Consider the following 27,975-nt stretch of genomic DNA (forward strand, 5'->3'; position numbering starts at 1 on the left):
TCATATTTATAAAAGAAATATGGGCTGTACCGAGTCTTTCCGGAAAAAACCGAGCGCCTGGAGGCGTATCGTGTGGGCGGAGCTAAAGAATGATGAGCGCGCAAAGCGGTGACGTCCTCAAGCGTGGAGAAACCCATCTATCTCAGCTAATACAGATAATGATCAACAATCAAATCTGAGGCTGAAATAAATTGAACAGGAGAAACGGCAACATCAGGATGTCCATCTCTGTGGTATGTACTGTATTTAGGGGCCTTTGTGTGCAGTTTATGAGGACATGATTCGGTTTATGGACTATTGTATGTGACTAGACCTTAGAGGTAGCAAGCAAAACGGTTTTGCACGTCAGAGTCAGACTAGTGCGTTATACAGAACAACAATGGAGTAACCGTTAGCGCATTTGAATGACGAAGCACGCGATCGTATTGTTTACTGATGTTTACTCATGCGACGGTAGCCAATAGCAGAGACATTTGAAGTTGATTTACTCACCGGCATCTTCCAAAGCAGGACCGCTCTGTCAAAAACACACTTCTTTGGTATGATTTGGTGAAGTCCTGTGACAGCAGTGACCGTGGAAATCCACTTTGCGACGCGACTGAAGCGATGCCTTGAAGCTTCCCGTCATTTCTGCGTTCAAATCGGTTCAAATGCAGCGCTGCCTTCCCGGAATGCTGTGCTGAAGTCGCTCGATGTCACCCATAGGAATAAAGTGGAGCACATAAGTGTTCACGGACGACTGGATCTGCAGCTGAGAGACTGTTTACAGCGTGCATTTCCTCTCTCTCCCTCTAGTCACACGCGCGCACCCTTCCGGGAGAAGAGCCCGTACAGCCCATACAAGGACCTTCCGCTCTATTTAACGTCAAGTAGACCCATACTCGAAAAAAACTCGCCGAAACTTGTGAGAAACCGGAAGGAGTATTTTTAACACAGAAATACTCCATCAAACGTCCAACATTAGTTTTTGAAACTTTGTCTATGTTTAGGATGGGAATCCAAGTCTTTAAAGGTGTAAAAAGCTCAGTATGCATGAAACAGCATTTCACCCCCCCTTTAAACTATATTTATTTCATATAAAAGCAACAGAACTTACATCGTTTATCAGCAACTGCACACGAGTGTGAATCCTGTGATATCCGCCTTTGACCTCGCAGGTGTCTGATCCACTACGAGAAGAGTGAACTGTCCGGCTTGCCTGCACTTTTTTCACTCCTCCCTTCACTGCAGCCGCCTAATCTCGCCTTCATTTCAGCCGAGGCGAGGCGCATCTCAAATGAGTCTATTTACTTTGGATTGGTGACGTAATGTGTTGCTGAACTGAACTCTGGGTTCTGTCGCGTCGCTGCAGTCCTTTGAAGTCTATGGGTCACTGTGCCTATTTCTTTTACTGTCTATGATTGCAAGAGCAGAAGTTGAAGATTTCTCAACTTTTCAAGCACCAACGCAGGCTTCATCCAATCAGATCGCCCTATGCAAATACCCTAGAGCAGACGTGTGATTGGCTGTGGTCACTATGACGGTCGCAGAGCCATAGAGAGAGAGAGTCGCGACAACTCCATAGACTTCAATGGAACGTTTTTTTTTTTTTACAGCAATGGCGGCTCGTGGAGACTCTCAATAGTTCCCGGAAGTTGCAGCTACGCCATAGAGTTACAGCAGAACAGACCGTTTGTGATGCACTTTTAAAAGTTAAGATGTTTAATCAGTAAGATTTTAAATTATCAGCACATCTTAATTCCGTTTCATCCATCGTTATGGAATTAGAGAAAAGTATTCTACTTTTTTTTTTTTTTTTTTTTTTTTTTTTCCAAGTTATGGAAAGTTACAAATTAGTTAAATATAACATGTCGATGTGTAATAAAATTATTTAAAATCAATGCATTTATTGACTATTAATTACCAAAAATCGCAGTTCTGTCACTGACTAACCATTTGAATTGCCCGCCAAAGAACTTCCTGGAACTATTCGAGGTCTACATGAATCACGTGACTATCGAGTGTTTTGAACTTCTGATGTCACGACTCTCTTTCTCTATGGCTCTGGACGGTCGCACCGGCACACAGCTTCAGCCATGCCCTATACTATAAAATCATGAATATTAATAATTGGGAATCATGTAAAAAAAAAAAAAAACATTTATTATTTATCTATTTTAACATTTATGTTTTGGTCTTTTGTCTGTTTTCTTTATAAAGGTCCAGAATGTAAGTTTTTTTTGCCAGGTGGCTTGTTTATTATATGATGTCTTGCCGCCAGCCAATCGCTGCATTGCTGATCGTGGTTTCGAGTATCGATCATCTGCCCTCTTCAGTGAACACAAGAACGAGCAGTGATCTCAGATAATTTATATTTTAATCCAATCCGCAAATCTGTTTGAAGAACCAAATTAGCCAGAGATCAGTTATCACGATTAGAAGATCTGGGATCTGTCAAATCATCTCAGGTGTATTAAACGAGGTACGAAGAACGGACCCCTGAAGTGAAAGCAAGCAACAATAAAAGCAAAAAAAAAAAGTTAATACTTGTTTAAAATAATCACTTCAGCAAAGATTGCACTGTTTTTTGTTTATTTTGATAAAGGAAATGCATTTTTTGAATAAATATACTTTCATTAAAATGTTTATAAAAAAAGAAATATATATACGAATATATATATATATATATATATATATATATATATATATATATATATATATTTACACACACATATATATATATATTTACACACACACACACACACACATATATATATATATATATATATATATATATATATATTTATATTTACACATATATATTTACACATATATATATACACATATACAATTTCTTTCCAGATATATTGATGATATTCATTGCTTGAAATCAGAAGGAAGATTAGCTGTGGGTATACCATTGTTCTGCTAGCATGTTTTACAAATTACTAAGGTACTTCAACAAAAACCTTTATTTTGTCAAAAACACTGTGATCAAAATTAGAGAACAATAACCAATGCAGCACAAACCAAATTACAACTAAAATGTGATGCTTACAGCAGTCAAAAATGAGTAGGAAGTATAGAGGCCATTGCTTTGAATGAGCGCAGCACATCTGCGGCCACAGGACATCACTATATACTCACACTGCTCCGCTGTGATCTTGGTCCACTCTTCTGCCAGTCTCTTCCACAGTTCGGTAGCTGGAGTGGGTTTCTTAGCCATAACTTTGTTGCCAATGATTTTAAATAGATTTTCAATGGGGTTTAGATCAGACTCTGGGCTGGCCATTTCATTATTTCAGTGTTCTTATCTTCAAGGTACTGCTTTACCCGTTTTGCAGTGTGATAGGGGGCATTGTCTTGCTTAAATATTGCGGGCTGATTGGTAGATGCTCGCAGTGAAGGAACCACGTGTTGCTGAAGGAGGTTCTGATGAACAGGTCCTGAGGTTCTGCCTTGTAGCTGTATAATAGGCCCAACTCCTGCTGCAGAAACCTCCCCAAAACCATGCCACTCCTCCTCCATTATTCACTGACTTCTTTGGCCACTTTGGGTTCAATCTTTCCCCAGTTTGATGCCGAACATGATGTTTCCCATCAGACCCAAATAAATTAAACTTGCATTTATCACTAAAATGAACTTTGGACCAGTTTTCCTCTGTTCACACAACATGCTCCTCAGCAAAGGTTAGTCTAGTCTTTTGATTCTTTCTGCTGATGAGAGGCTTGGTCACTGCAGAGTGAGCTTTCAGTCTGAATTCTCTTAAATGACAAGACACTGAATGGCCAAACAGATCCTTACTGTGTTCAGCTCTGAACTGGTGAGTAATTCCAGCTGCAGTGTTGAACCGATTCCACATTGAAAGTTTCCGCATTGTCCTTTCCTCTCGTTCATTGGTCTTGTGTTTTTTGGGTACTTGAATGAATTAGTTTCTTTGTAAAGCTTCAATATTCTACAAATTATAGATTTGGAATGACCAACTTCTTTTGCAATAGCTGAAAGAGTCATCCCTTTGGGCTTCATCTGGACAGCCTGGTGTCGTAGGGTTTCAGTCACCTTAGAGTGGCTTGCCATCTTACAAAGTCAGTGAAAATTGGAAAGTTTTCTTTAAGTTAAATAGGGTTTGCCAGATTATTACGGAAATCAGCACCAAGTGCCAGATAACACCCAAAGCTTGACGGTATCTGAAAGTGTTCTCTAATTTTGACCAGCGTTATTTTTTAATTGTCTTATTTAAGTTGTAATACTGTACTTCAGAATATATTTAACTTGTGAAATATGCTTAAAAACCGCCCTTCTGCTCCTGTTAGGATCATTTAAAAAAGGACTAAGCAGCGACCTTGAAATTTGGGAAACTGTATGTTGTTCTCTAATTTTGATCTCTACTATATATATATCTATCTTTGAAGGTGATTTTATATTTATATCTTTAATATTGGCTTAACAGTATTAACAATAATTGATATTTTATTATATAATATGATGTATCATTTTAAATATGGTTTTATTATTAATAAGGTGATTATCTCTAAGGTGAACACCCAATGCAATAAAAGCTATTAAACATCTGAATCTAATCTGGTCATGTCACCAAATGGATTTATTTCATGGTAATTATTGTGTCTTTAGCCCAAATAGCAAATGTGCCTTTTACCCCAAATACTTTTACATGTTCTTCTGTTATTGAAAAACTGTTGCTTGAGCAAAAGTGAAAATCATTAAGAAGACCTTCGTCTTAAAGTGTAGACAATCATTTTAATTTAATCGAGTAGACAAATAATTAGCAAAGAAACCATTTGAATTATTTCTGTTTTTGTTTCTCAGTATCAACCTCAGGAAAAGAAAGAGAGCAGCTTCTCCAGTGTCCGACTGTTTGGCCATAAGGAGTAACAACCCCACGCATGAGCACCCACAATTCAGTGCTGGAGCAGTGACCTTTGACCCTGTGTGAGTATCACAAGAACACTGAATGCACAAATTTAAAGCTTTTTAACAAGTACAAGTCACAAGTGGAAGTTGTGATGCAAATAAAGAAATCTAGGGATGCACAATATTATCGGCACAACATCGAAATCGGCCAATAATTGCTTAAAATATAAAAATATAAAAATTATGCTGATATGCCTTGCCGATATGATACCGTGTTGATATGCGCCTGCAATAACTCACAAGGTGTGCTATAGCGATAAGATCATGTCATTCTTGAAGTGAAAATAAGCAAATACATTGCATGTGTGGTGATTTATATTGAAAGTTTTTAAATGCTGGCTTGAATTTGTGAATGTGCGTACGGAAGGACGTAACCGTCAATGCAGAGTTACGAGGTCTTCACAATAAAACTTGCCCAAAATTAGCCCAATCGCGTCTCCCCACTCAATAGTGTGTGCGGTAGAAACTCGTCCGTTCCTAGTGCCAGCCCGCTACAATGCAATATATACATATGTATACGTATAGAATTACAGGATTTCAAAATATCTGTCTTGGCGAGTGTTCACACAAACATTATCTCTGTATCAAGTGCAAATTTGGTTACCTGTTGTGGAAAAAACATCTGGGGCCGTATAGTGTTGGGCAAGCTACTTGGAAAATGTAGTGAGCTAAGCTACCAGTTACTCTACATTAAATTAAGCTTCACTACACTGAAGCTAACCCCTCTGGGAAATGTAGCAAGCTAAGCTACAGCAACTTGGCAAAAGTAGTTTACTACATCTAAGCTACTTTTTATTTATTTAATTTTATATTGAACCCACTTCATTCAAATCAATGCTATTTCAGTGATCAATAAAAGTCAAGCATATAGACACACATTTTTTTTAGTTATACAAAAACTGTCCGAAATCAATTCGGCAACAAAAACATGTGATCCATAATATTAACACAACCAGGGGCCTATTGCACAAAACTAGGATAAGGGATTAAGCCGGGATATCTTGGTAATCTTGTCATTTTTATGCAAAATTTAGTACACAGCTGTCATGTAAACATACCCTGAAGGCAACTCATACCAAGAACGTTAACGATAATGAAAGATAACTGCATATTAGTGGATAAATTGAGCCAGGATCACCAAAATATCCCAGCTTCATCCCTTATCCTAGTATTGTGCAATAGGCCCCTGTGAGTGAGTGAGTGAGTGAGTGAGTGAGTGAGTGAGTGAGTGAGTGAGTGAGTGAGTGAGTGAGTGAGTGAGTTCATCTGTATGTGTATGATATGCATACACAACTGTGTGTTAGCATTTATGCTCAATTTAGACTTGGGCACTTTTGCAGGACAAACTGTAAGTAATTTACAACTCAACTTGTACAAAAAATTTCCAGTCCAGAAAGTACAGTAGCAAAATAATTAAGACCTGCTCCAAACAGTACCAACATGGCAAAAACAAAACTGTGTGTGTGTGTGTCTCCCACACACATGAAACAAGTTTTGTTCATTCATTCATATCAAGAGGTGGCCAGGCTGGACCCCGATACCTTTAACAAGAGGTGTTTATTCAAGAGACACAATAGATTTTAAAACCCTGCAGTTTCTCTTTTGTCACCGCGCGGACGATGCAACAGTGAATTGAGCGTTAGGGGAAAAAAAAAACGTCAACTAGATAGTGCGAATGTGCACGTGCCTATCCCGTCTTTACGCGCTCACTGCCAAAGGAGTACTTTGAAAGGCTCGTGCACGCATCTGTGCGCGTCTGCGCGAGTCAGAAAGGAACGTAGAAAGTGAAGTATATCCGCGTTCTTATCAGTTGTGTTTCCAATTTGAGCTTGATCCTCAGAAATGCTTGGGAAAATGTAACGTTAGCTTGTGTGGACGCTACCGCACTACATGATCAACAGAAGAGCTTTGCTTCTGAAAAGCTATTTCATTGAGAAAAAAGCGACGCTACCACCAAGCTACTGAAAAATGTAGTTAAGCTAGTAGCGTCACTACTTGTAGCGACGCTACTGCCCAACACTGGGGCCGTATTCACAAAACTTGCCGATTTAGGGGAAACTTAAAAATAATGGCTGTGTCAGTCCTATTTTTAGGACCCCTACATTTTTTGCTCTAAGAGTATTTCAAAAAGCATTTTAACACTAAAACTAGCTCCTAAATCCATGAAACGTTAGGAGTAGTCAAGAGGACTCCTTAGTCACTGACCAAATCACTAACAATCAGAGATGTATAAAGTACTAGAGACTTGAGTAAAAGTACAAGTGCTCTATCAAAAAAGTGACTTGAGTAGAAGTTGAAAACCTCTTTAAGCATCACACTTAAGTAGAAGTACTAAAGTATTAATTATTATGCAAGTAGTTTATTTAAAAATGTACTACTCAAGTACTGAAAGTAAAAGTACAAGTATTGTGTTATGTAGTTATTAAAGACAGTAGTCAAAAGTTTGAACATCATATTTCATTATCAAAACGTTTATTTTGACTAATAGTCTAATTTTCTACCATATACAATTGAATACAATTAACAGCTAGCTAACGACAACTTGCTTTGCACTGTTCTCTTTCACCTCACTCCATTCTAAACCAGGCTAAATAATTTTTTTAGGCAATTTTTCTACACATGGTCATATAAATAACCTGAAAACACTGTAGTTCATTAAGATTAAATCTTACTAACCACTCTTACTAAATCAAATATAAGCACACGTATATTCTTATTTCAAGAGATGTTTTGAGTAAACGATTTGTTTGTAAAACTTTACAATATGGTTTGATTAGTTGCCATTACATTAGTTAATGTATTAGAATAATAACTAACATGAACTAACCATGATCAATACATTCGTTACTGTATTTGTTAATCTTTGTTCATCTTAGTTCATAAAAATACAGCTGTTCATTGTTTGTATGTTACTTCACAGTGCACATTAACAATGTAAACAAACAGAGAGCAATTTAAGGGGAAGACAGCGCTCGTGTTGTTAGACAGTGAATGTGTGCGCACGGCCAGGTGCGTTCTCTCTCACAAATGTGCCTTGACAAGCACAGCAGTTATTCTATTCTACATCACTCACCGAACAAAAAAGGCTTTGGCGGCTAAAACAAAAGGCAGAACAGGAGCACGCGCAGTCTTCTTAAATCGCTTGATTCGCTCAATGATGTGCCAGCTTCATCAAACCTGCCATCTACCGTTCTGGCAGCGGTAAATTATGTGGGTTTGGAATGGAATGATTAGTAGCATTTTTATAATTGTAACGAGTAACTATGCAGCACATTAAAAAAGAGTAAAAGTATTAAACTCATGGAAAATATGTACTGAAGTAAAAGTAGGAGAAACAAATAATACTCTAGTAAAGTACAGATACCGCCTTTTAGTACTTAAGTTCAGTAGTGAAGTAGTTCTACTTCGTTACTATACATCTCCAAACAATCCTAATAGCTGTTGCCACATTCCGACCAAAGACAGTATTTATTTCTATTTTTTTGACATTTGTCATTTTTTGACAGATATTTTTGCCTGATTCCAACAAATCACATAAATTTGAAGATTGTTTTAGGGATGCACCGATACCATTTTTTTTCTGAACCAATCCAATCCGATATTAAAAATTGAGTATTGGTCGATACCGATACAATACAGTTTTGTTTAAAAATTATACTGTATAAACTGTATATACTTTTGTATACAGTGTGAGTGGTGCTTGCGAGTGGCAACACTAGGGCCGTTTATGCAAAACAGGGCAATCCCTATGTCTGTACAATGATGTGGAGTTGAGATATGGCTTATTTATATGTTTGTATGGTTGATAGGGTACTCGAAATGGTTGATAGGGCGAAGTTAGGAAGCTGTGATGTCATGATACAACAACTGATACAATACCGTTTTGTTTAAAAATTATATAGAGAATTTCTATAGCTCAGTGTGTTGAACTGATAGTCACTCTTTTGTGAGTTAAACACAATACACTAAATACAGACAACTTCATTATAAAGAAAACAACAACCTAAAATTATATATAAAACTTGCAATCTATGACAAAAATACTAAACTAGATTAGTGGAAAATTTGGCAGCATAAGTTACTCCTGAAAAATCACGAGTGCACAATAATTGTATAAAATCTAAACATTTAGTGGGGAACAAATAAAGAAAACCATTAAAGTGAATAAGTGTAGCTCTAAATCTGGTCAAATGTTACACGTTGTTGTAAAATAGCCTACATTCATGAAAAACAAGTAAATATATTTATAAAAATAGGGCCTATATACTAAGAAATTACATTATTTTAAATGTATAGCTATTTTTTTTTAATGAGACAGCAACATATTCTAGATAGGCTAATAATAATCTCATAGCACAAAAGTATTATAATACGAGCGGCACAAAGCGTGTATGCGCATCCCATGGGCAGGATGATCCGCTTGATGCAACATGGAGTCACAGCTCTGTCCGCATTGAGAAGTTCAAAACACAAAGGAAAGACATATTGACGGGTATTGTATCTATACAATATTTTATTAAGCTGTTTGTTTTACAGTTTAACATATCAGTTACTGTGTGTGAAGAACAATACAATATCTAGTCCAGTGTTGTGATCTAACAGTAGGGGTGTAACGATACACTCGTGTCACGATTCGATATGTATCTCGATACTGAACTCACGATACGATATGTATCCCGATATTTTAAGCCAAAATAAAGGTTTTTTTATTTTTTTACTTAATATTATATTATTTGCGTTTTATTATCAGGACCCACAAATATTATACATTATGTATAGTTGTTGTATGATTCTATGTAATAAGATGATTAATGTAATAATGTCACTGAAACTCTAAACTTAATTTTTTTTCCCCCTCACACATTATTCACACTTTCAATATAGGCAGTATCTCTCCCCATGCCTGCTGTGCCCTGCCTCTCCCTATTAATGCTATTATTGCGGTATGTAAGAATGAACCATCTGAAATGCTTTGAATAATCATACCACTAAAACTAAATGGGATCTGGTTATTTAAATGATGTTTGCACGTTCACTAAGGACTGTCGCTTTAAATGATGTTTGCGCTTTAACTGTGAGGAGCGCCGTTCCGGCAGCGTGTGCACTTCAGATGATCAATACAATCCGCCACAGCTCTAATCGCAAGAAAGCTCGTCAAAATGGCCGCTCTCAAACTGTAAACGTTTAGCTCATCCAAGAACTTAAATTCTGCATTTCCTCTCTTTCATGTTGTTTTCGCGCGTCACGCTATCATTTGAACGTCCGTGTTTACTACAGTATGTGCGTTTTGTTAAAAATTTTCATCACATAAAGCCATTGTGTCTCTTCAGAAGACTTGAAGACTAAAGAGCATTTGGATTAGACACTCGATTAGTTATTTTTACATGCCTTTGTGACATTCTTTGCATCTTTTAAGTTTGAGAGGAATGGACTTTAAAAATGGAGGGACATAAATCCCTCAGGTTTCATAAAGAATATCTTCATTTGTGTTTGGAAGTTTAATTAAAATAAACAACATGATGGTGACTACATGATGACAAAGTTTACATTTGTGGTAGCCTTCATTTGTTTATTTGTGTTTGGGTGAATTATACCTTATAAATAGGGCTACACCAAGTTGAGCCTTGGATAAAACAACTCTATATCGCGAATCGTTATCGCCACGATAGATAGAAATCTGTTTGAAAGAGCAAACACTTATTTCTACGTGTGGTTTGATTTTCACATTAGACATATTTAAATTTTTATTTATTTTCAAAAGGTTTTGTGTCTCTGTGCATCTTAATGTGTTTTCAGTGGATGGAGAGCTGATCAGATCAGAGATGTGTCCTGTCTCAGCACATCCTCCTTCTGTCAGAAACACATCAGTCCTCATGACACAGAAGCAGCCCTGCAGCTCGACTCTCACCAACCAGTGCTTGATGATCTTCAGAGAGTCAAAGACCAGCACAAAACCAGCATGAAGAGCAGATATGAGAGCGTATTTGAGGGAATCAAACTACAAGAGAATCAGACGCTCCTGAACAGGATTTACACACAGCTGTACATCATAGAGGGAGAGAGTGAAGGAGTGAATGAAGAACATGAGGTGCTACAGATGGAGAAAAGCTACAAGACACTCCAAGACACTCCGATCAACTGCAATGACATCTTCAATCCTTCACCTGAACTAGGATATGAGGAGAAGAGAAGAGAGAAGAAAGACAAAATCAAGACTGTTCTTACTAAAGGCATCGCTGGAATCGGAAAAACCGTCTCTGTGCAGAAGTTCATTCTGGACTGGGCCGAGGGAAAAGCCAATCAGGATGTAGATTTCATGTTTGTGCTTCCATTCAGAGAGCTGAACTTGATTAAAGATCATCAGTACAGTCTTCACCGACTTCTGCTGGACTTTCATCCTGAACTTAAAGATCTGGACTTGAAGATTTATGATGACTGTACAGTTGTGTTCATCTTTGATGGTCTGGATGAAAGCAGAATTACACTGATGTTTTCAGACAGTGAGAGAGTTCATTATGTGACTGAGACTTCATCAGTGGGTGTGTTGATGTCAAACCTCATGAAAGGAGATCTGCTTCCCTCTGCTCTCCTCTGGATCACCACCAGACCAGCAGCAGCCAATCAGATCCCCTCTAACTACATCAACCGTGTGACAGAAATTCAGGGATTCAATGACCCTCAGAAGGAGGAATATTTCAGGAAGAGAATCAGTGATGATCATCAAGCCAGCAGAATCATCTCACACATCAGAAGAGCAAGAAGCCTCCACATCATGTGCCACATACCTGTCTTCTGCTGGATCTCAGCCACTGTGCTTCAAAACATCCTGAATCAAGATCTCAGTGCAGAAATCCCTCAAACTCTGACTGAGATGTACATTCACTTCCTGCTCATTCAAACTAGTATGAGGAACCAGAAGTATGAAGAGAGAGATCCGGTGAAACTCCTGCAGTCCAACAGAGACGTGATTGTGAAACTTGCTGAACTGGCTTTCACTCAGCTGATGAAGGGCAATGTGATGTTTTATGAGGAGGACCTGAGAGAGAGCGGCATAGACGTCACTGACGCCTCAGTGTATTTTGGGATCTGCACTGAGATCTTTAGGGAGGAATCTGTGATTTATCACAGGAAGGTCTACAGCTTTGTACATCTGAGCTTTCAGGAGTTTTTTGCAGCACTGTATGTGTTTTTCTGCTATTTACACAAGAACAGTGACGTTCTGAAAATGTTCCTGTCAGGAAAGTCCAGAACTCAGTGTGGGAATGTTCCTCTGGATGTGTTTCTGAAGGGAGCAATGAATATAGCCTTGCAGAGTAAAAATGGACAACTGGATCTTTTCCTTCGATTCCTTCATGGCATCTCACTGGAGTCCAATCAGAGACTCTTACAGGATCTGCTGATTCACACAGAGAACAACCCAGAGAGCATCAAGAAAATAATCCACAATCTCAAACGAGGTCAAAAAAACAATGTCAGTCCTGAAAGATGGATGAATCTGTCACACTGCTTGATTGAAATGAAAGATAATTCTGTTGTTGAAGAAATGCAGAAATTTTTAAAATCTGGAACAAAAAACAAACGTCTTTCTCTTGCAAAATGTTCAACTTTGGCAAACATGATCTTGATGTCAGAGGAGGTGATGGATGAGTTTGACCCTAAAAAGTACAAGATGATATCACAAGAGGGTCAAAGGAGACTGTTACCTGCTGTGAGAAACTGCAGAAAAGCTTTGTGAGTATGAAATATGTACATAATGCCCCCATGTAGTCTAATAGGGTTTTCCTCTGATAAATCTACTGTAATGACAAAATTTTTTGAATTGTATTTCATTTATTTTTGTTTTAGAAATTAGGAGTGTCCACAGATTAAAACAAATAACTAAAATAATTAGATTTAAAACCACTGTACTACTTAAAGCAACTGGTGGCCACACGAGTTACTTGTTGCTACTTTTGATATGGACATCATTCCATTTTTTAAACTTAAATCTTTAAGTGAATTTTGCTGATTGAAGACCAGAATGTTAGTCAACATGATATTTCATGGTAATGTTGGTAACCTAAGGAAGTGATGCGATCTGGTGGAAACATCAACACACTAGCATTCCTTTTAACCAGAGTATTCTCTTTGTTCAGATTAACAGCCTTGAATCTCAATGATCAGCATTGTGAAATTGTGGCTTCAGCTCTACAATCACCAAACTCCCCCCTGAGAGAGCTGGACCTGAGTAACAATGACCTGCAGTATTCAGCAGTGAAGCTGCTCTGTGCTGGACTAAAGAGTCCAAACTGCCAACTCACCATACTGAGGTTTGAATTTCACATTCATTAATGCGTTAATAATAATGTGCAATTTTTAATTTATATCTCCTTTATATACACCAAACTCACGTTCTCTTTCGTGCTTGAACGAACAAAAACACACACAATTATCCTTAAACGAACTAAATTGCGAACGAGGTATGTGTGTGATCCACACCATGAGCAGCAGAGGACACTAGCTGATCTGAAGGTGACCCGAGCACATTTGACCCCCAAAGTCTTGTTCAATTGACTAGTAGAATCGCTCCGTACTGTGCCTGGGCACAAATATTTTTATTTTATTTTTATTTGGTGCTTTCTAGACTGAAAAGACTGTTTTGTCTCATGGGGAAGAAAGACAACAATTCCCAGAATACTTCGCTGCCCTACAAGGCCACTCCCAAAGCCACTGCAGCAAAATCCTCATGAACCTCATGAATCCTCATAATCCCTTAAATCAACATTGCTGGTGTTTATATGAGTCCACACTCAGAGTGTTAAAGGTAACACCGAATCAGTGTTGAAGTTAATGAGATAATTAAGTGATGATTAAGCATTAATGATTGAGCAATTAATTGCACACCTGCTGTTAATAAGCTGTTAGAGGATATAAGGAAAGATAAACACGACTGACAATGTGTTCAAACAATGCTTCATGCCACAATGCATTCTGGGAGCCATGGATGAGTTTAGCATGATGCTCCCAGAATGCATTGTGGCATGAAGCATGTTACCATTGTTGAGATTCATAGGCTGAATCTTGAGGTCTGTGTGTGAGTAAAGCTCAACAGGAGTTTAAAGTGCTCAGTGTACAATCTGTTATAAAACGTATTCAACTTTTCTGGTTTAAAACCATCCTGGATCTTTTCTAGAATAAAACAAGGTAAAACTACTTTTTAAATAAACTAATTTAAATACATTTAGGTTAATAATGGGTCTGGGGCCGTATTCACAACACATCTTAAGGCTAAAAGTATCTCCTAACATGTTGATTTAGGAGAAACTCTTAAAGTCATGTCAGTCCTAATCTTACTTTACTAAGAGTATTTCACAAAGCATTTTAGCACTAAAAATAGCTCCTATGTCCACAAAACGCTAGGATTAGTCAAGGAGACTCCTAAGACACTAAGACCAAATCACTAAACAATCCTAATGGCTGTTGCCAAAATCCGCCCAAAGACACTATACAACATTGAGGCAATATTGATAATTAATGTATCTTTAATAAAAATAAATGTCAGATTACCTGTGGTAGTTGTTTTACGAGTTCATACTTGCAAATGATTGAATAAAGTAAAACAATATGAGCGTATTTGGCGTGCTGTCCAAAGCGATTGAGGGCTCCAAGCTCTGAATCCAAACCCAGAGTTCTGCCCCGAATCGCAGACCGAGAGTGAGTGGAGAGATTGTGAGAGTTAGCAAAGATTCTTATTGGAATCTAAAGCGGCACATTTCCAGAAAGCACGAGGATGTGCTACGCAAACATGTCAGTGCAGCAAAAGGTGAGCTATAGCCTACCATTCTATAATTAATTCATACATAAATAGTACGGTTGGACGTTGTGTTGTATGGAGCCCTGGTCTCATGACATGCAGACAAAAATATCATGGCCATTGGACACAAATTAAGAATTCGTTCTCTCATTTCTAAATGGTAGGCACTAGGGCTGCACGATTAATCGAAATCGAACCGCAATCGCGATTTGGCTTGTGTGCGATTATGAAAGCTCAAAGGCTGCGATTTTAATTAAAAAGCATCAGGAGTCAAACATCTTCACAAACTAATGAAGCGTTCATAAACCTGTTCAACAAAAGACAACGTTTAATAACATGTTTTACCTCACTTCATATCATCAGTCGAGTGTTTGTGAGCTGATGTGGCTTCTCATCAGAGTGAGGCAGACGATGCGTTATTTTATAGCATTCTATGTCAATCAGCACTGCATTATAATATACTTTATTATTATGAAAATACCCTTGACGGCTTGAAGAACTCGAATTCACCATATTTTGCTGCAGTCGTGTTTATTGTTGTCTCTATCTTCTGTTTACATCGCGTTAGCTTCACATCATGGATTTCCTGAAAACTAACGTCAATTACTTCTCTGAGGCAAATGTGGCGTTTTCCACTCGAGGGCGCCCTCTGGCTTTCAGTATGAATTTAAAACTTTGGGGTAATTATTACTAAGAAAATAATGCTTAATACATCTTAAAACTTAATAAACTTTAAAAAATTATAAATTTGTTGGACAATCCATGTTTTTCTTCAATGTACAGGAGTTTTTTCCCCGACAGTGGATGCACAAGAGGTTCATATTTCATATTAAAGACAGACTTTAAGAATAACTCCTTAGGCTTAGACCTTTCTACTGTTTTTAGTCATAGGCTGTCTGCATATTAATAAGTAACCCAGCAGTTTTTTTTTTGTGTAAAATGTTTTCTGTAAAATATTACAAAAATAATAATAATAATAATTAGTATTGGTATTATATTGTTATATTTATTCTGACATACTCTTTTTTTTATTTGTAATTATGAAAATGTTATTGTAATGGTAAGATTTCTTATTTTTACAAATATTTTTAGCAGTAATAATAATCATAATATTTTTTATTAGTCATATTAATATAAAAACACAAAATGTTATGTACACACACTTTTCATTTGTAAAAAATTATAATAACAATAATCGCATTTTAAATCGCAATCGCAATTTTACCCAGAATAATCGCAATTATATATTTTCCCCAAATCGTGCAGCCCTAGTAGGCACGAATTAAATTTGTTCCCACAACTTCTTAATTCGTTGTCCCCCCAAGATGTCAATCTTGAGTACCTCTAGAGTAGTATTGCATCCTTCATATCTCCGAAAAGTCTTTAGTTTTATTATTTTAATAAAAGAAATATGGGCTGTACCGAGTCTTTCCGGAAAAAAAACGAGCGCCTGGAGGCGTATCGTGTGGGCGGAGCTAAAGAATGTCGAGCTCGCAAAGTGGTGACGTCCTCAAGCTTGGACAAACCCATGGCTATCAATCTCAGCTAATAGATACATGATCCAGAATCAGATTCGGAGGCTGAAATAAATTGAACAGGAGAAACAGCAACAACAGCAGGACGTCCGTCTCTGTGGTATGTACTGTATTTAGTGGCCTGTTAACATTTGTGTGTCTTTACTCGCAGTTTATGAGGACATGATTCGGTTTATGGACTATTGTATACGACTAAGTTAAACCTTAACAGTAGCAAGCAAAACGGTTTTGCACATCAGACTAGTGTAACGTTATACAGAGAACAACAATGGAGTAACCGTTAGCGCATTTGAATGACGAAGCACGCGATCGTGTCGTTTACTGATGTTTACATACGCGAAGATAAGCAACAGCACAGACATTTGAAGCAGTTTTACTCACCGGCTGCTTCCAAAGCAGGACCGAAGCTTTATCGCTGGGACCGCTCCGTCAAAAACACACTTCTTGGAGTGTGTAGATCCACTTTGTGATGCTACTGAAGCGATGTTGTGAAGCTTCCCGTCATTTCTGCGTTCAAATCGGTTCAAATGCAGCGCTGCCTTCCCTGAATGCTGTGCTGAAGCGTTGAAGTCGCTTGATGTCAAAGTGGAGGAATGAAGTGGAGCGCAGCACAGACTATAACCGCCATAAGTGTTCACGGACGACTGGATCTGCACCTGAGAGAGTGTTTATGGGCATGCATTTCCTCTCTCGCTCTAGTCACGCGCGCGCGCCCTACCGGGAGAAGAGCCCGTACGGCCCATACAAGGACCTTCCGCTCTTATTAACGTCAAGCCGACCCATACTCGAGAAAAACTCGCCGAAACTTGTGAGAAACCGGAAGGAGTATTTTTGACACAGAAATACTCCATCAAACGTCCAACATTAGTTTTTGAAACTTTGTCTATGTTTAGGATGGGAATCCAAGTAGGGATGCACCGATCATGATTTTACATGGCTGATTCCGATACCGATTTTTTTTTCAAGCAAAGTGGCCAATTCCGATACCGATTTCCGATTTTATTTTATTTTAAGCAACAAACAATAAAGAAAGAAAGTATACATGAACAAGATGTTTATTTGTTATTTAATAGGCCAATTTGGCTTTTGGCCAATGAAAATGCAGTGTGCAATCTGAAATTAATAGGAAATTAAATTAGGTTGAACCTATTTTAAAAATTAACATTACCTATTAACTTTAACATATGCACATTCTGCAATCCAAACAAAGAATTAACTTAAATCAGCATTTGTTTTTAAATTCAGTTTAAAGGGGAAAAAAAGCCTTTACCAGTTAAATTAAAATAAATAATTAAATTAAATAATTTTAAAAAGTTTATAATTGTTCCAAAAATGTTAAATCAAATAATGTTTAGTGCAACGAAAAAAACAAGGAAAACAAAGATGCTACAGCAAATTAATTCGATGTAATTAAGGTAAGGTAAAATAAAAAATAAAATAAAAATGATCATCCTTAACTGATAGTATTTCACTTCAAAAGTGCATGGATGTTCTTTTTTTACAAACAGAAGCATTTCGGCTCTCACAAGTTAGTCTGTTTCGTTTCTCTTCCAACACGAGAGAAGCTGAGCTGAACAAGTGCTCACTATCTACACTTGTGCACGGCGCAGAGAGGAGCAACTTCAGCGAGTGCAGGAAAGCGGCTCTTACCGTATTTGTGTGCCCGTACACCAACGGCTGTTTGCTTCTTGGTATCTGTGCTTCAGACAGGTAGCTCTGCATTTCCAGTCCTGATCGCATATTGCAAAATACTTCCACACAAGTGACGTTCGCGAATGATTGTATTTGTAATATAAGCGTATGTGGATTGCGCAAGCGGGCGCACTTCCGGAAAAATCGGCGGAAAGAAAAAAAAAAACCCGCCGGTTGCCGGTCGCGCGCTAGAAGCAAAAACCGGCCGGTTCCGATTTTGGGCCGGTCAACCGGTGCATCCCTAAATCCAAGTCTTTAACAGTGTAAAAAGCTCAGTATGTATGAAACAGCATTTCACTCCCCCCCCCCCCCCCCCCCCCCCCCTTAAGATTGTTCACAACAGCCAATCATGTTAGCATAATGCTAACAACATGCTAATCATGTTAGCATAATGCTAACAACTTGCTAATCATGTTGCTAGCATCATGCTAATCATGTTAGCATCACGCTAACATCATGCTAATCATGTTAGCATCATGCTAACAACTTGTTAATCATGTAAACATTATGCTAACATCATGTTGCTTGGCTTTTTTGCATCACAAATGCCACAGGGCCCCGAGTTTTGCCACGGCAAGCACCACTCACAATTTCTTCAGGAATTGTACTTTCTAGCGATTGAGGGCTCCAAGCTCTGAATTTATCCCAAACCCAGAGTTCTGCCCCGAATCGCAGACCAAGAGTGAGTGGAGAGATTGTGAGAGTTAGCAAAGATTCTTATTGGAATCTAAAGCGGCACATTTCCAGAAAGCACGAGGATGTGCTACGCAAACATGTCAGTGCAGCAAAAGGTGAGCTATAGCCTACCATTCTATAATTAATTCATACATAAATAGTACGGTTGGACGTTGTGTTGTATGGAGCCCTGGTCTCATGACATGCAGACAAAAATATCATGGCCATTGGACAAATTAAATTTGAATTTGAATTGAATTTCGTTTCCATGAATTAAGAATTCGTTCTCTCATTTCTAAATGGTAGGCACAAATTAAATTAATTCCCACAACTTCTTAATTCGTTGTCCCTGGTTAAGTAAATCGTGGCCACGTTTACATAATTTGTTCTCTTATTTTATTAAAACTGCAACGGATTATACAATGTGGCCACGATCGAATTAGAATGAGGAAACAAATTATTAAAATATGCTGACGGGCGGGAACGAATTGTTAATTCGTTATGAAATCATAGGGCTGGACGATATGGCCAAAATTCATATCACGATATTTTTCTTAATTTCGGTCGATACGATATAATTCCGATATCGATATGAACTATATAAAAGCTTTAGAAAAAACTACTAAGAACTGCCACAAAGGATGTCCGTACCTACAAACTTCTGAAAAATGTATTTGCCAAGTCTATGAATAGTCCTCCTATAAAACTATATAATTTTTTAGAAATAAAACCAGTACAAATAAATTAATGTTCACCTTTTATTTGTATTTAGCCTTTATATGAACAAGAAATGTGAAATCAACATCAAATAAACATAAGACTCTCACTTTATTAATATTAATATCTTTAAGTTTAAACTATAATATAGGCTGATTATATTATTCTTAATATAGATTAAACAAAAGTGCTTCAGCCAGGATTCAGATATTCAGAATATTCTAGCGGATGGATCTTCTTCAGATGGTGGATCTGCTTCGCAGCGTACAGTGCTCCTATGCCGCAGACGCAGTTTATTGAGCATTTTCTTTTAAGCTTTAAATTTCAGTGAAGAACAATTCATAGCGCTCTATTTTCCATTTATGCAAAATTATAGCATATATTTAATGCTGCAGTTTTTTTATTTAAAAATGCAGTAAAAAACGTAATACAGTGAAATATTATTCTGATGTACATCATCTGTTCACTACGTGAATATATAGTAAAGTGTCATTTATTTCTGTGATCAAAGCTGAATTTATCATCATTTCTCCAGTCTTCAGTGTCACTCATCATTCTCATATTAGGATTTGATGCTCAACAAACATTTATGATTATTATCAGTGTTGAAAACAGTTTTGTTGCTCATGATGCTCCTTCATTGCTTTCATATATTGTCGCAATCGTCTGACTCTCGATCGTCACCTTTCAGCTCATAACGATTGTTTTCCTTCAGCTGCAGCTCCAGCGCGACAGTAAGTTTCTACGAATCCGCTTTTGGACTTTCTGTGAGAGCGCCCTCCTCATATTTAGATACGAATAAAATGACAGGTCATACATGGATAATTTTTTGTCTCTGAAATTAAATCTTGATGTATTCACGTTGGTTTCTATGTATAGGCTACACTTGCCCGTAACCTCAAGAAGCGCGCAATCAACCGAGGTTAGAGAAAGCGGTCTATAGCGTCCCTGTTAACTTGCCCGCCCTCGCTCCAGGTAACGCCGTTTCGAATCCCGCTCGGAGCGGGTCGACTAGGACCGGTGAGACCCAGTAAATGTGCGGGGGATGAAAATACACTTTATTAAAAGTGCGGGGGACACGCCGAACCACTTCCACCCCACTGAGTTAACGTTTGTCTTTCTTCTCTTATCAACTATTTCTTTCTCCTTACTTGTGGAAGTTCGTTCAGTCACATTTGTGTTGCGGTCAGGGAAACTCTTTTTGTAGCTAAAACTTGCCGCGTTGGATCTATCAGCCTACTACTGCTGAGCACTGACTGTGTTTCTGTGGTGTACGTCATCGCGCAAGTAGCCAATCATGTTCTGCTCTTTCTGACGGCTGCGCCCTGAACGTCAGTCAGTGAGGAATGCTGTAATGGCTGTAATGTATTTATCGAAATATCGGAAATGTGTTTAAAAATCATATCACCGTTATTGAAACAAATTATATCGCGATATATATTGATATTGAATTATTGTCCAGCCCTATGCAATCATCATATCAATTTAACTAAAAATAAGCTATAGCCAACACAAAATGAATTGAACAAAATTGTAGCTCATATTTTGTTTTTAAGTTAGACAGAGGTTATTAAACCACTTTATATATATATATTTACAAGTTATTTTTTAAAAATCTGACCTTCGTAATTGGGTAGGCCTATAATTTAAATGTAGGCAACAGTAAATGTCACATTTGTTCTTTACACAAAAAACAACCAATCAAAGGGAGATTAAGAATTTATTTCCTCTCCTGCGTCCCCAGATTCCCCATTCCCCAGAAAGAATGTAGATGACACATTTTTTGATGATTTTTGATGATTGATGACGCAAAATCTTCAGCATCCCGAGTGGTTCTTCCAGTGCTGAGCGCATCCTTTCTGCTGCTGGATTATTGTCCCGGGCACACCGCATGAGCCTGAAACCTAATACATTGTCCAAAGTAATGTTTCTAAAAGTAAATTCTAAAGTAATATAAAGATCGTGACGTTTTTAATAGACAACATTTCCCGTAGTTTTGGTCTATTTAAATTTAGAATGCGTTTCTTTTATTAACACCAGTAAATGATCCGGTAATTTGATACTTTGATAACCCAGATGTGTTTTGTGAAGTTCTATATACATTTCTTCTTGTGTGCTTTTGTTTAATTTACATGTTTGTTTAGCAACAGAATGTTCATGGAAATAAAATAACACAAATCAAATATACTTTTTCAGTTTTTGCAATTTATAGGCAAATTTGCCAAAGGGCTGGCATATTTTTTAAACTGATAAAGTTAATTTAATGCATTTAAATTAATAAAAACTAGGCTACAGACTGTCACTCCAAAATTACTGCTTGTCTATTCATAACCACTGTATTTGATACATTTATTCAAGAAATTCATTACAAACAGAAAGCTGTAAGCCTACTACAGATCAATTTCATGTCGGAGCAGGATCTGAGGGGGATTTCTTTCAACGGTGAGCTTGAGCGATTCATGAGCAATGCGGTCGCTTGGGCTGTGAGCGTTCGAGTGGCACGCGCTGGCATAGAGCGGGATATTGAGCGGAGCGTCACACCTTATTCAGCTCACATGAGCTTCAGCTCCTCTGTCATATCTATGCCCCTGTCAGTTCACATGAGGGAGGGATTGTTTTGAAAGCGGCAAACGGGATGATTCTCTCACAGGGCTCTTAAACGTCTTTTTCAAACAAACACAATGATTGTTTTCTCATCCACCTGCGATTGATTGGGCTATTATTTTTGAATTACATGGCCTGCACGGTCAGCCGATAGGTGCGAACAGCGCGCGCACTTTTGAGTGCACCCTTATAATGTGAAGTCAAGAGGGTGTGACTAGCGCAGATCAAGAAAGGAATATTATTTCACTATTTGGGATTACTCGGCCTGCTGACTGGCTTACGTTTTGGTAGCCTGTCTGGAAAACACACAGCACCGGGACGTTGGGCTTTGCGAGCCCTGGCCTATACATGTCTGAGTCCAGCGTGCTAAAGGTATGTTCTGTTAGACACGTACGTACACATAAGCAAAGCAATCTATAACAATGCAATACTATTACATTTAAAAAAACACATTTTACTCATAGGTTTGTTGCACCATTCCTGTCGGATCCAATATAGAAGGCACAGCATTGTGTTTTAATCTTAATATATCTGCAAATCCAGCTCGACCTGAGACTTTTTTACAAACGATTCCACAGTGAAATGAAGCAAACACGTGTACATGTCTTCCCCACGTGAGGTGTGTTAGGGATTGACAGTTTTGACCCATAGACCAGATATGCGAAATGAAGACCAGGAGTCAGGATGTTCAATCATCGGAAAGAATTTTACTGAAGAATAGTTTGCAGTTTCATCAGTAGAGTCAGCTTCAGAGTCTCTCAGGGCGGTGTCAGGCCAGACTCTACTCTACACAAAATTACCACACCAGTTATACTAATTTCAAGGTCTTATCCACGTCATTACTGCGATGTGGATGGTTCTGATTGGCTCAGAGACAATGCACAGTCATGGTAAATTTCCACTCATGTCAGTTAATCTGATGCACGTTTCCACTGACGTGTCACTTGTTGATGCTTTCACCCAGAATTAGGCCCGTAGTGACCTTCCAGATCTGGAGCAGGCGCCAGCTTGCCCAGAACAACAAGTCCACCCATCTCTTAGGGTGCCCATTGAACACCATTCTGATCTGTAACACAGAACATTGCGCACATACACAGATACACAGTCTCGCCAAGGTTGGAGCTGATTAAGATCCAGTTCTAACTAGTTCTTACCAAAACATACTGATAACATGTGCTTTCTTTCAGTGAGAGGGACACACAATAGTACAGGCAATATTCATCTTGAGTCTTTAGTGTTTCAGTAAAAGGAAATATAAAAGGAATAAAACATAATAAATTAAATGAAAGACAAATCCATATTTCATATCTGGAAGCCGGGCTAAGTGAGCAAACGCTGTTACTGCACTCCTGACATGTTAGGGGTGTGTGATACCTCCAAAATCCAAACACATGACCTTGTTGCCAGTGTTTAGTGACACATCACACATCTCTAGGCCACACCCTCAGTCACTCCTCAGAGACCAAATACACACTTTAGAAAACAAGAAACAAAGCAAAATCATAACTGGATAGAATCATTATAATAATATAGGTAATATAGGAAGATAAATATTAATTAAGGTTTTGATTATGAAGTTATTTAGGATTAGTGTTGTCACGATACCAAAATTATGACTTCGATACGATATCAGACTAAAATATCGATATATCGATACTAAATCGATACCACAGTAAAAAAATAAATAAATAAGATAAGATGCTTAATATGACAACAGAACTTGTTATTATTCATTGTTATTTTTTACTAAAAATTCATGTGGCCAGCATGTTCCTTAGGGTTGGGCATCGTTTTGATTTGAACAATTATTGATCAATTGATCAATTACTATTAAAATTATCTCACAAATTTTTTGCTATCTCAATGTATTTTTTACAATGGGGTAATTGTGTTGCAATAGCTTACACACAGCACAAGAAAGCTTGATTTCGAATGGTAAATTGAATTTAAAAAGACGAGTAAACAGTAATAAAATAAGGACAAATAAACAGATTACAAACAATAGCACAAATAAATACAATAGAATAGAAGATACAAATTAAACAGACTGCTTTATTTTTTCAGGTAGGTCTAACATTCAGCTAAGAAACTGAATTTAAAAAATGCATAGTAATTACATTTAAAACAACATTGAATAATGTTCTTTGTAAAAAATTCAATAGCGTACAGATGAAACTATTAAAGTTACACAAGTTGATCAGTCAAGAGCAGTTGATCGTTTGTCTTTTTGTAGTTTGAATAGCAAATGACTGCGGTCCCTTTAAGACTAACAGACGCATGGATCCTAAACACTGTTTCTGTTACTCGTTCTTCCTGAACTGTTTGCGACTGTGTTTACATTAATACTCTTCCAGATGTGCACTGATAATTCTTTGAGTGTATTTGATAATAAGCTGGAAAAGGAAGCAAATGTTTGCACTTGTATCATGTCAGAGGCGGCTTTATTACGGTAGGCTATGTGTTTTTCTGCGGGGATTAGTAGAATTAATTTATGTGCAATCCCGCGCGAAATTCAGACCGATCACACACTAACACTAACACACTGTCATGAGGAAAAAATCCAGCAGAACGCGCGTTCGCCCGCTTCGCCGTGCTCAGAGGTTAACCGGGCTGAGGGAGAATATGCCGGTGTGTGTCAACACACTAACACACTGTCATGAGGAAAAAGTCCAGCAGAACGCGCGTTCGCCCGCTTCGCCGTGCTCAGAGGTTAACCGGGCTGAGGGAGAATATGCCGGTGTGTGTGTCAACTCGCTGACGGTCAGAGAGGAGAGCGCAGCTGATATCGATACTGTAAAAACTGAGAATCGTATCGTTTCAGATATTCCAGTATCGATATATATCGAAATATCGATATTTTTGACAACACTATTTAGGATATAAATATATACAGGTATATTGAAGCGGCAGTGGATTTCAAAATGCCCCCTTCAGGTGGAACTTCATTAAAAATAAAGTTCAACCACATAATTCCTAATATTGGGATCTGTAGGAAGCTTATGCAGCGACTGTTCTCTTCCACAACCAGTTATAGCGCAATATCTTGCTATCTTCTTCAGCATGTTTATTGCTATTGGCTAGCGCGAGCCGATCAGCTCAGACCGTAAAAAAACATCTCCATGAGTCGGTGGACGAGGGCTACTGAATTAGGCGCTCTGTAGAGGCGTTTTGTCACGCGATGACGTAAGGATGAAGCACACAATTGTTTTCTGGGCCTGGTGTCTATGAAAGCTTTTCTTTGACTAACAATGATGTTTTCAGCTCTGAAACTTACAGGATATTCTTATATTACCATGACCTTTTATATATCAAAAGCTCAAGGGAAAGTTGATTTCTCAATTCATCACCCCTTTAACAGATACAGAGACCCAAAACTAGTAGTGTCTGTTGATTGGCTGCTGGCATTAGAAGCTAATCTTTCCACCCTTCTTTCCCCTGAGCGAGCGCTCTAGAGTCTCTGGTTTGCTGTTAGTTAAACAGTCATATTAGCAGAAACTTTTTTTAACATTGAGGTAGTTGCAGTTTGTGAAGTCATACTGCTCTGGGTAACTCATGACTGCCACCACAAGTTTCTCCTCCATCAATGCAGTCTCTGGACTTTCCAAGCAACCAAACTTCTCTCACCACAACTTCTGGAAGATTCACCTCACTATTAATTTGATTAAAAAAAGAAGCACCAATGGCATTGAGTTATTTTTTTTGAGAAATCTCCCGTAATTTGTATGGCCCAAACCTCGTTCTTTGAATTATCACAAATCTGTTATTCCAAAGATGTTCAGTTTCCAGATCTTGTATGAAACGGCGAATCAAACAATCGACACATCACACAAATTTAAACCATAGTGGCTTCGACCTGGCAACCTAGTTGCGCTGTTGATATCTGCGCAGGGCGCGGGAAGTTGTATCAACCATCATTAGTAGAAACGGGAGAAGACTCAGCTGGTAAATATTCATTTTCTCTAATCCCCTGACTAGTGTTACATTATATGATCACGAGTTTATTCCTGCAAATGATTTTAAACCATTTAAGAGTGACAAGACAAAGAGAGCGTGCTGTATGAAAAACTCACACAACGCCCAAATTCAAGTTCTCTTTCGCACTTTAACGAACAATAACACACACAATTTTACATTTACATTTATGCATTTGGCAGACGCTTTTATCCAAAGCGACTTACATTGCATTCAAGGTACACATTTTTTACATTATTATCAGTTCTTGCTTTCCCTGGGAATCGAACCCATGACCTTGGCGTTGCTAGTGCCACGCTCTACTGGTTGAGCTACAGGAAAGCACAATGTTGCCAAGATGCCAGTTTTGTTAAGTTTCTTCATAAGAACAGCCTTAAAAAAAGTTAAATAACGTCTTAAATGATTTTAAAGAGGTGTGAGAAAATGAGACGTGTGAGATAGGCATCATTTGCAATAGCCGACAGCGGAAGATCTTTTAAAGTGACAGTAACCACTTATAATGACACTGTAAAGAACACAAGTAATTGCTCACTAAATATGCTCTGCTCTTGACTATATAACTTTAGTACCTTTAATAAGGATTAATCTAGATATAATGCATAACTTATAACAATTTATGTATATTTTCATACTTGTTAAGTTCTTGAGCACAGGTACAAATGAAATGTATTATGGGTTTATGTGAGGATTGTTTTTAAATTCACTTAAATTATATTTTTTTGAAGCTTAATAAATGTTAAGGTGTTATTTTATTTAAGTGTGAATTAAATATTATTTCATAGAGACATCAGAAGCTGTATTACTATCAGTGATACTGGCCTAAAAAGGTAAAAAGGTTCCATTAAACAAATATTTGTGGTTTCTACATTAATTTGCAAGTAATATAAAAAGTGTGGTTTTAATGGCAATTAATTAAGATTAATCATTTTAATGAATTATTAAAAAACGAAGGAATGAATTAATTTATATTAATATAAATTCATTAATTAATTAATATAGACTCTGACATTTGGTGATGTCCCCCTATATGTGTCCTGCATCTGGATCAAATTTTGTGATGATATCATAAAATAAGAAAAAGTTACAGCATTGTGAACAAAGGTAGCCTTTTTGTTCAGTCCTTGACATTTCTAAAACTGTTGTTTTCTGAGTGACATTCACAAATTTAACGACTCATAACTCAAAATATTGCAAGGATGGTCAAATAGTAGGTATCATTTGTTAGAACACTTTTTGTATTTTAAGAAAATATCTTTATTACATTTGGACAATCTAATGCTGAGAAAAGCCATGTTATAGTATTAGAATATTATTTATATTAAATACTATTATATATAATATAATATAATAACACAAAATAGATGTCATTATTAGTTTAGAATCTCAGCTTTCCAATGCATCTTTCCATTCTGATCAACTCGTAAAGAGCGCTGAGTTATGCTGCCTTCACGTGCTATCGGAATTACCATAAATACGAGTTTTCAAGGTAAAAATTGCACATGAACGCCCTCTGATGTCGTGTTCACCACTGGGAAGTTCGGAAATAACTTTGATACCCAAGTTCCCGAGATGGGTTTGACATTACCGTTAAAAACTGCAGATGGGAGACGAATTTCTGCTGTGGCAGGTGTTTTATTCGTTTTTTTCCCCACAACAATTTCATTGTCTTGTCATTAAAGTAGTACATATTTACATAAATTAATAATAATTTGAAGCATATTGTGTATTTTAAACACATCGAAAATCGCATCTAGTTGACCATCATTCCAGAATAGTGAGCAAGCTGACTAACTAATGGTAAAAGTAGCTATACAATAGGATCATGTATGGCTGAAAACTATTGCCATTTTAGTCTTTAAGCAGCCTTATCTTGTCTACATTGTGCCTTTATTGTGAATGTGATTATAAACAACCTGAACCTGGCATCCTCCATTCTTTCCACCTGAACACAACAAGCTCGTAATCACGACTTCTGAAGTGGGAAGTAGGAAACTTCCGATAGCACGTGAAGGCAGCATTATCCATCTAAGCCGGAGTGTACCGCCCGCGGGCGCCCCCTGGCTGCTCTACAAATGA

At 37.7% G+C, this 27,975-nt stretch overlaps 1 protein-coding gene across 1 annotated transcript in view; it reads left to right on the forward strand.

Moving 5' to 3' along the window:
- Positions 1-27,975, forward strand: part of LOC137046630 (NACHT, LRR and PYD domains-containing protein 12-like) — a 340,026-nt gene that overhangs the window by 10,474 nt on the left and 301,577 nt on the right. The window contains exons 3-5 of the mRNA XM_067423926.1: positions 4,807-4,929; positions 10,708-12,642; positions 13,047-13,220. Coding sequence (XP_067280027.1) covers positions 4,807-4,929; positions 10,708-12,642; positions 13,047-13,220 — 2,232 coding nt within the window. The remainder of the gene's footprint in view (positions 1-4,806; positions 4,930-10,707; positions 12,643-13,046; positions 13,221-27,975) is intronic.

This window comes from Pseudorasbora parva, chromosome 2, assembly GCF_024679245.1.
Source record: "Pseudorasbora parva isolate DD20220531a chromosome 2, ASM2467924v1, whole genome shotgun sequence".
NCBI lineage: Eukaryota > Metazoa > Chordata > Actinopteri > Cypriniformes > Gobionidae > Pseudorasbora > Pseudorasbora parva.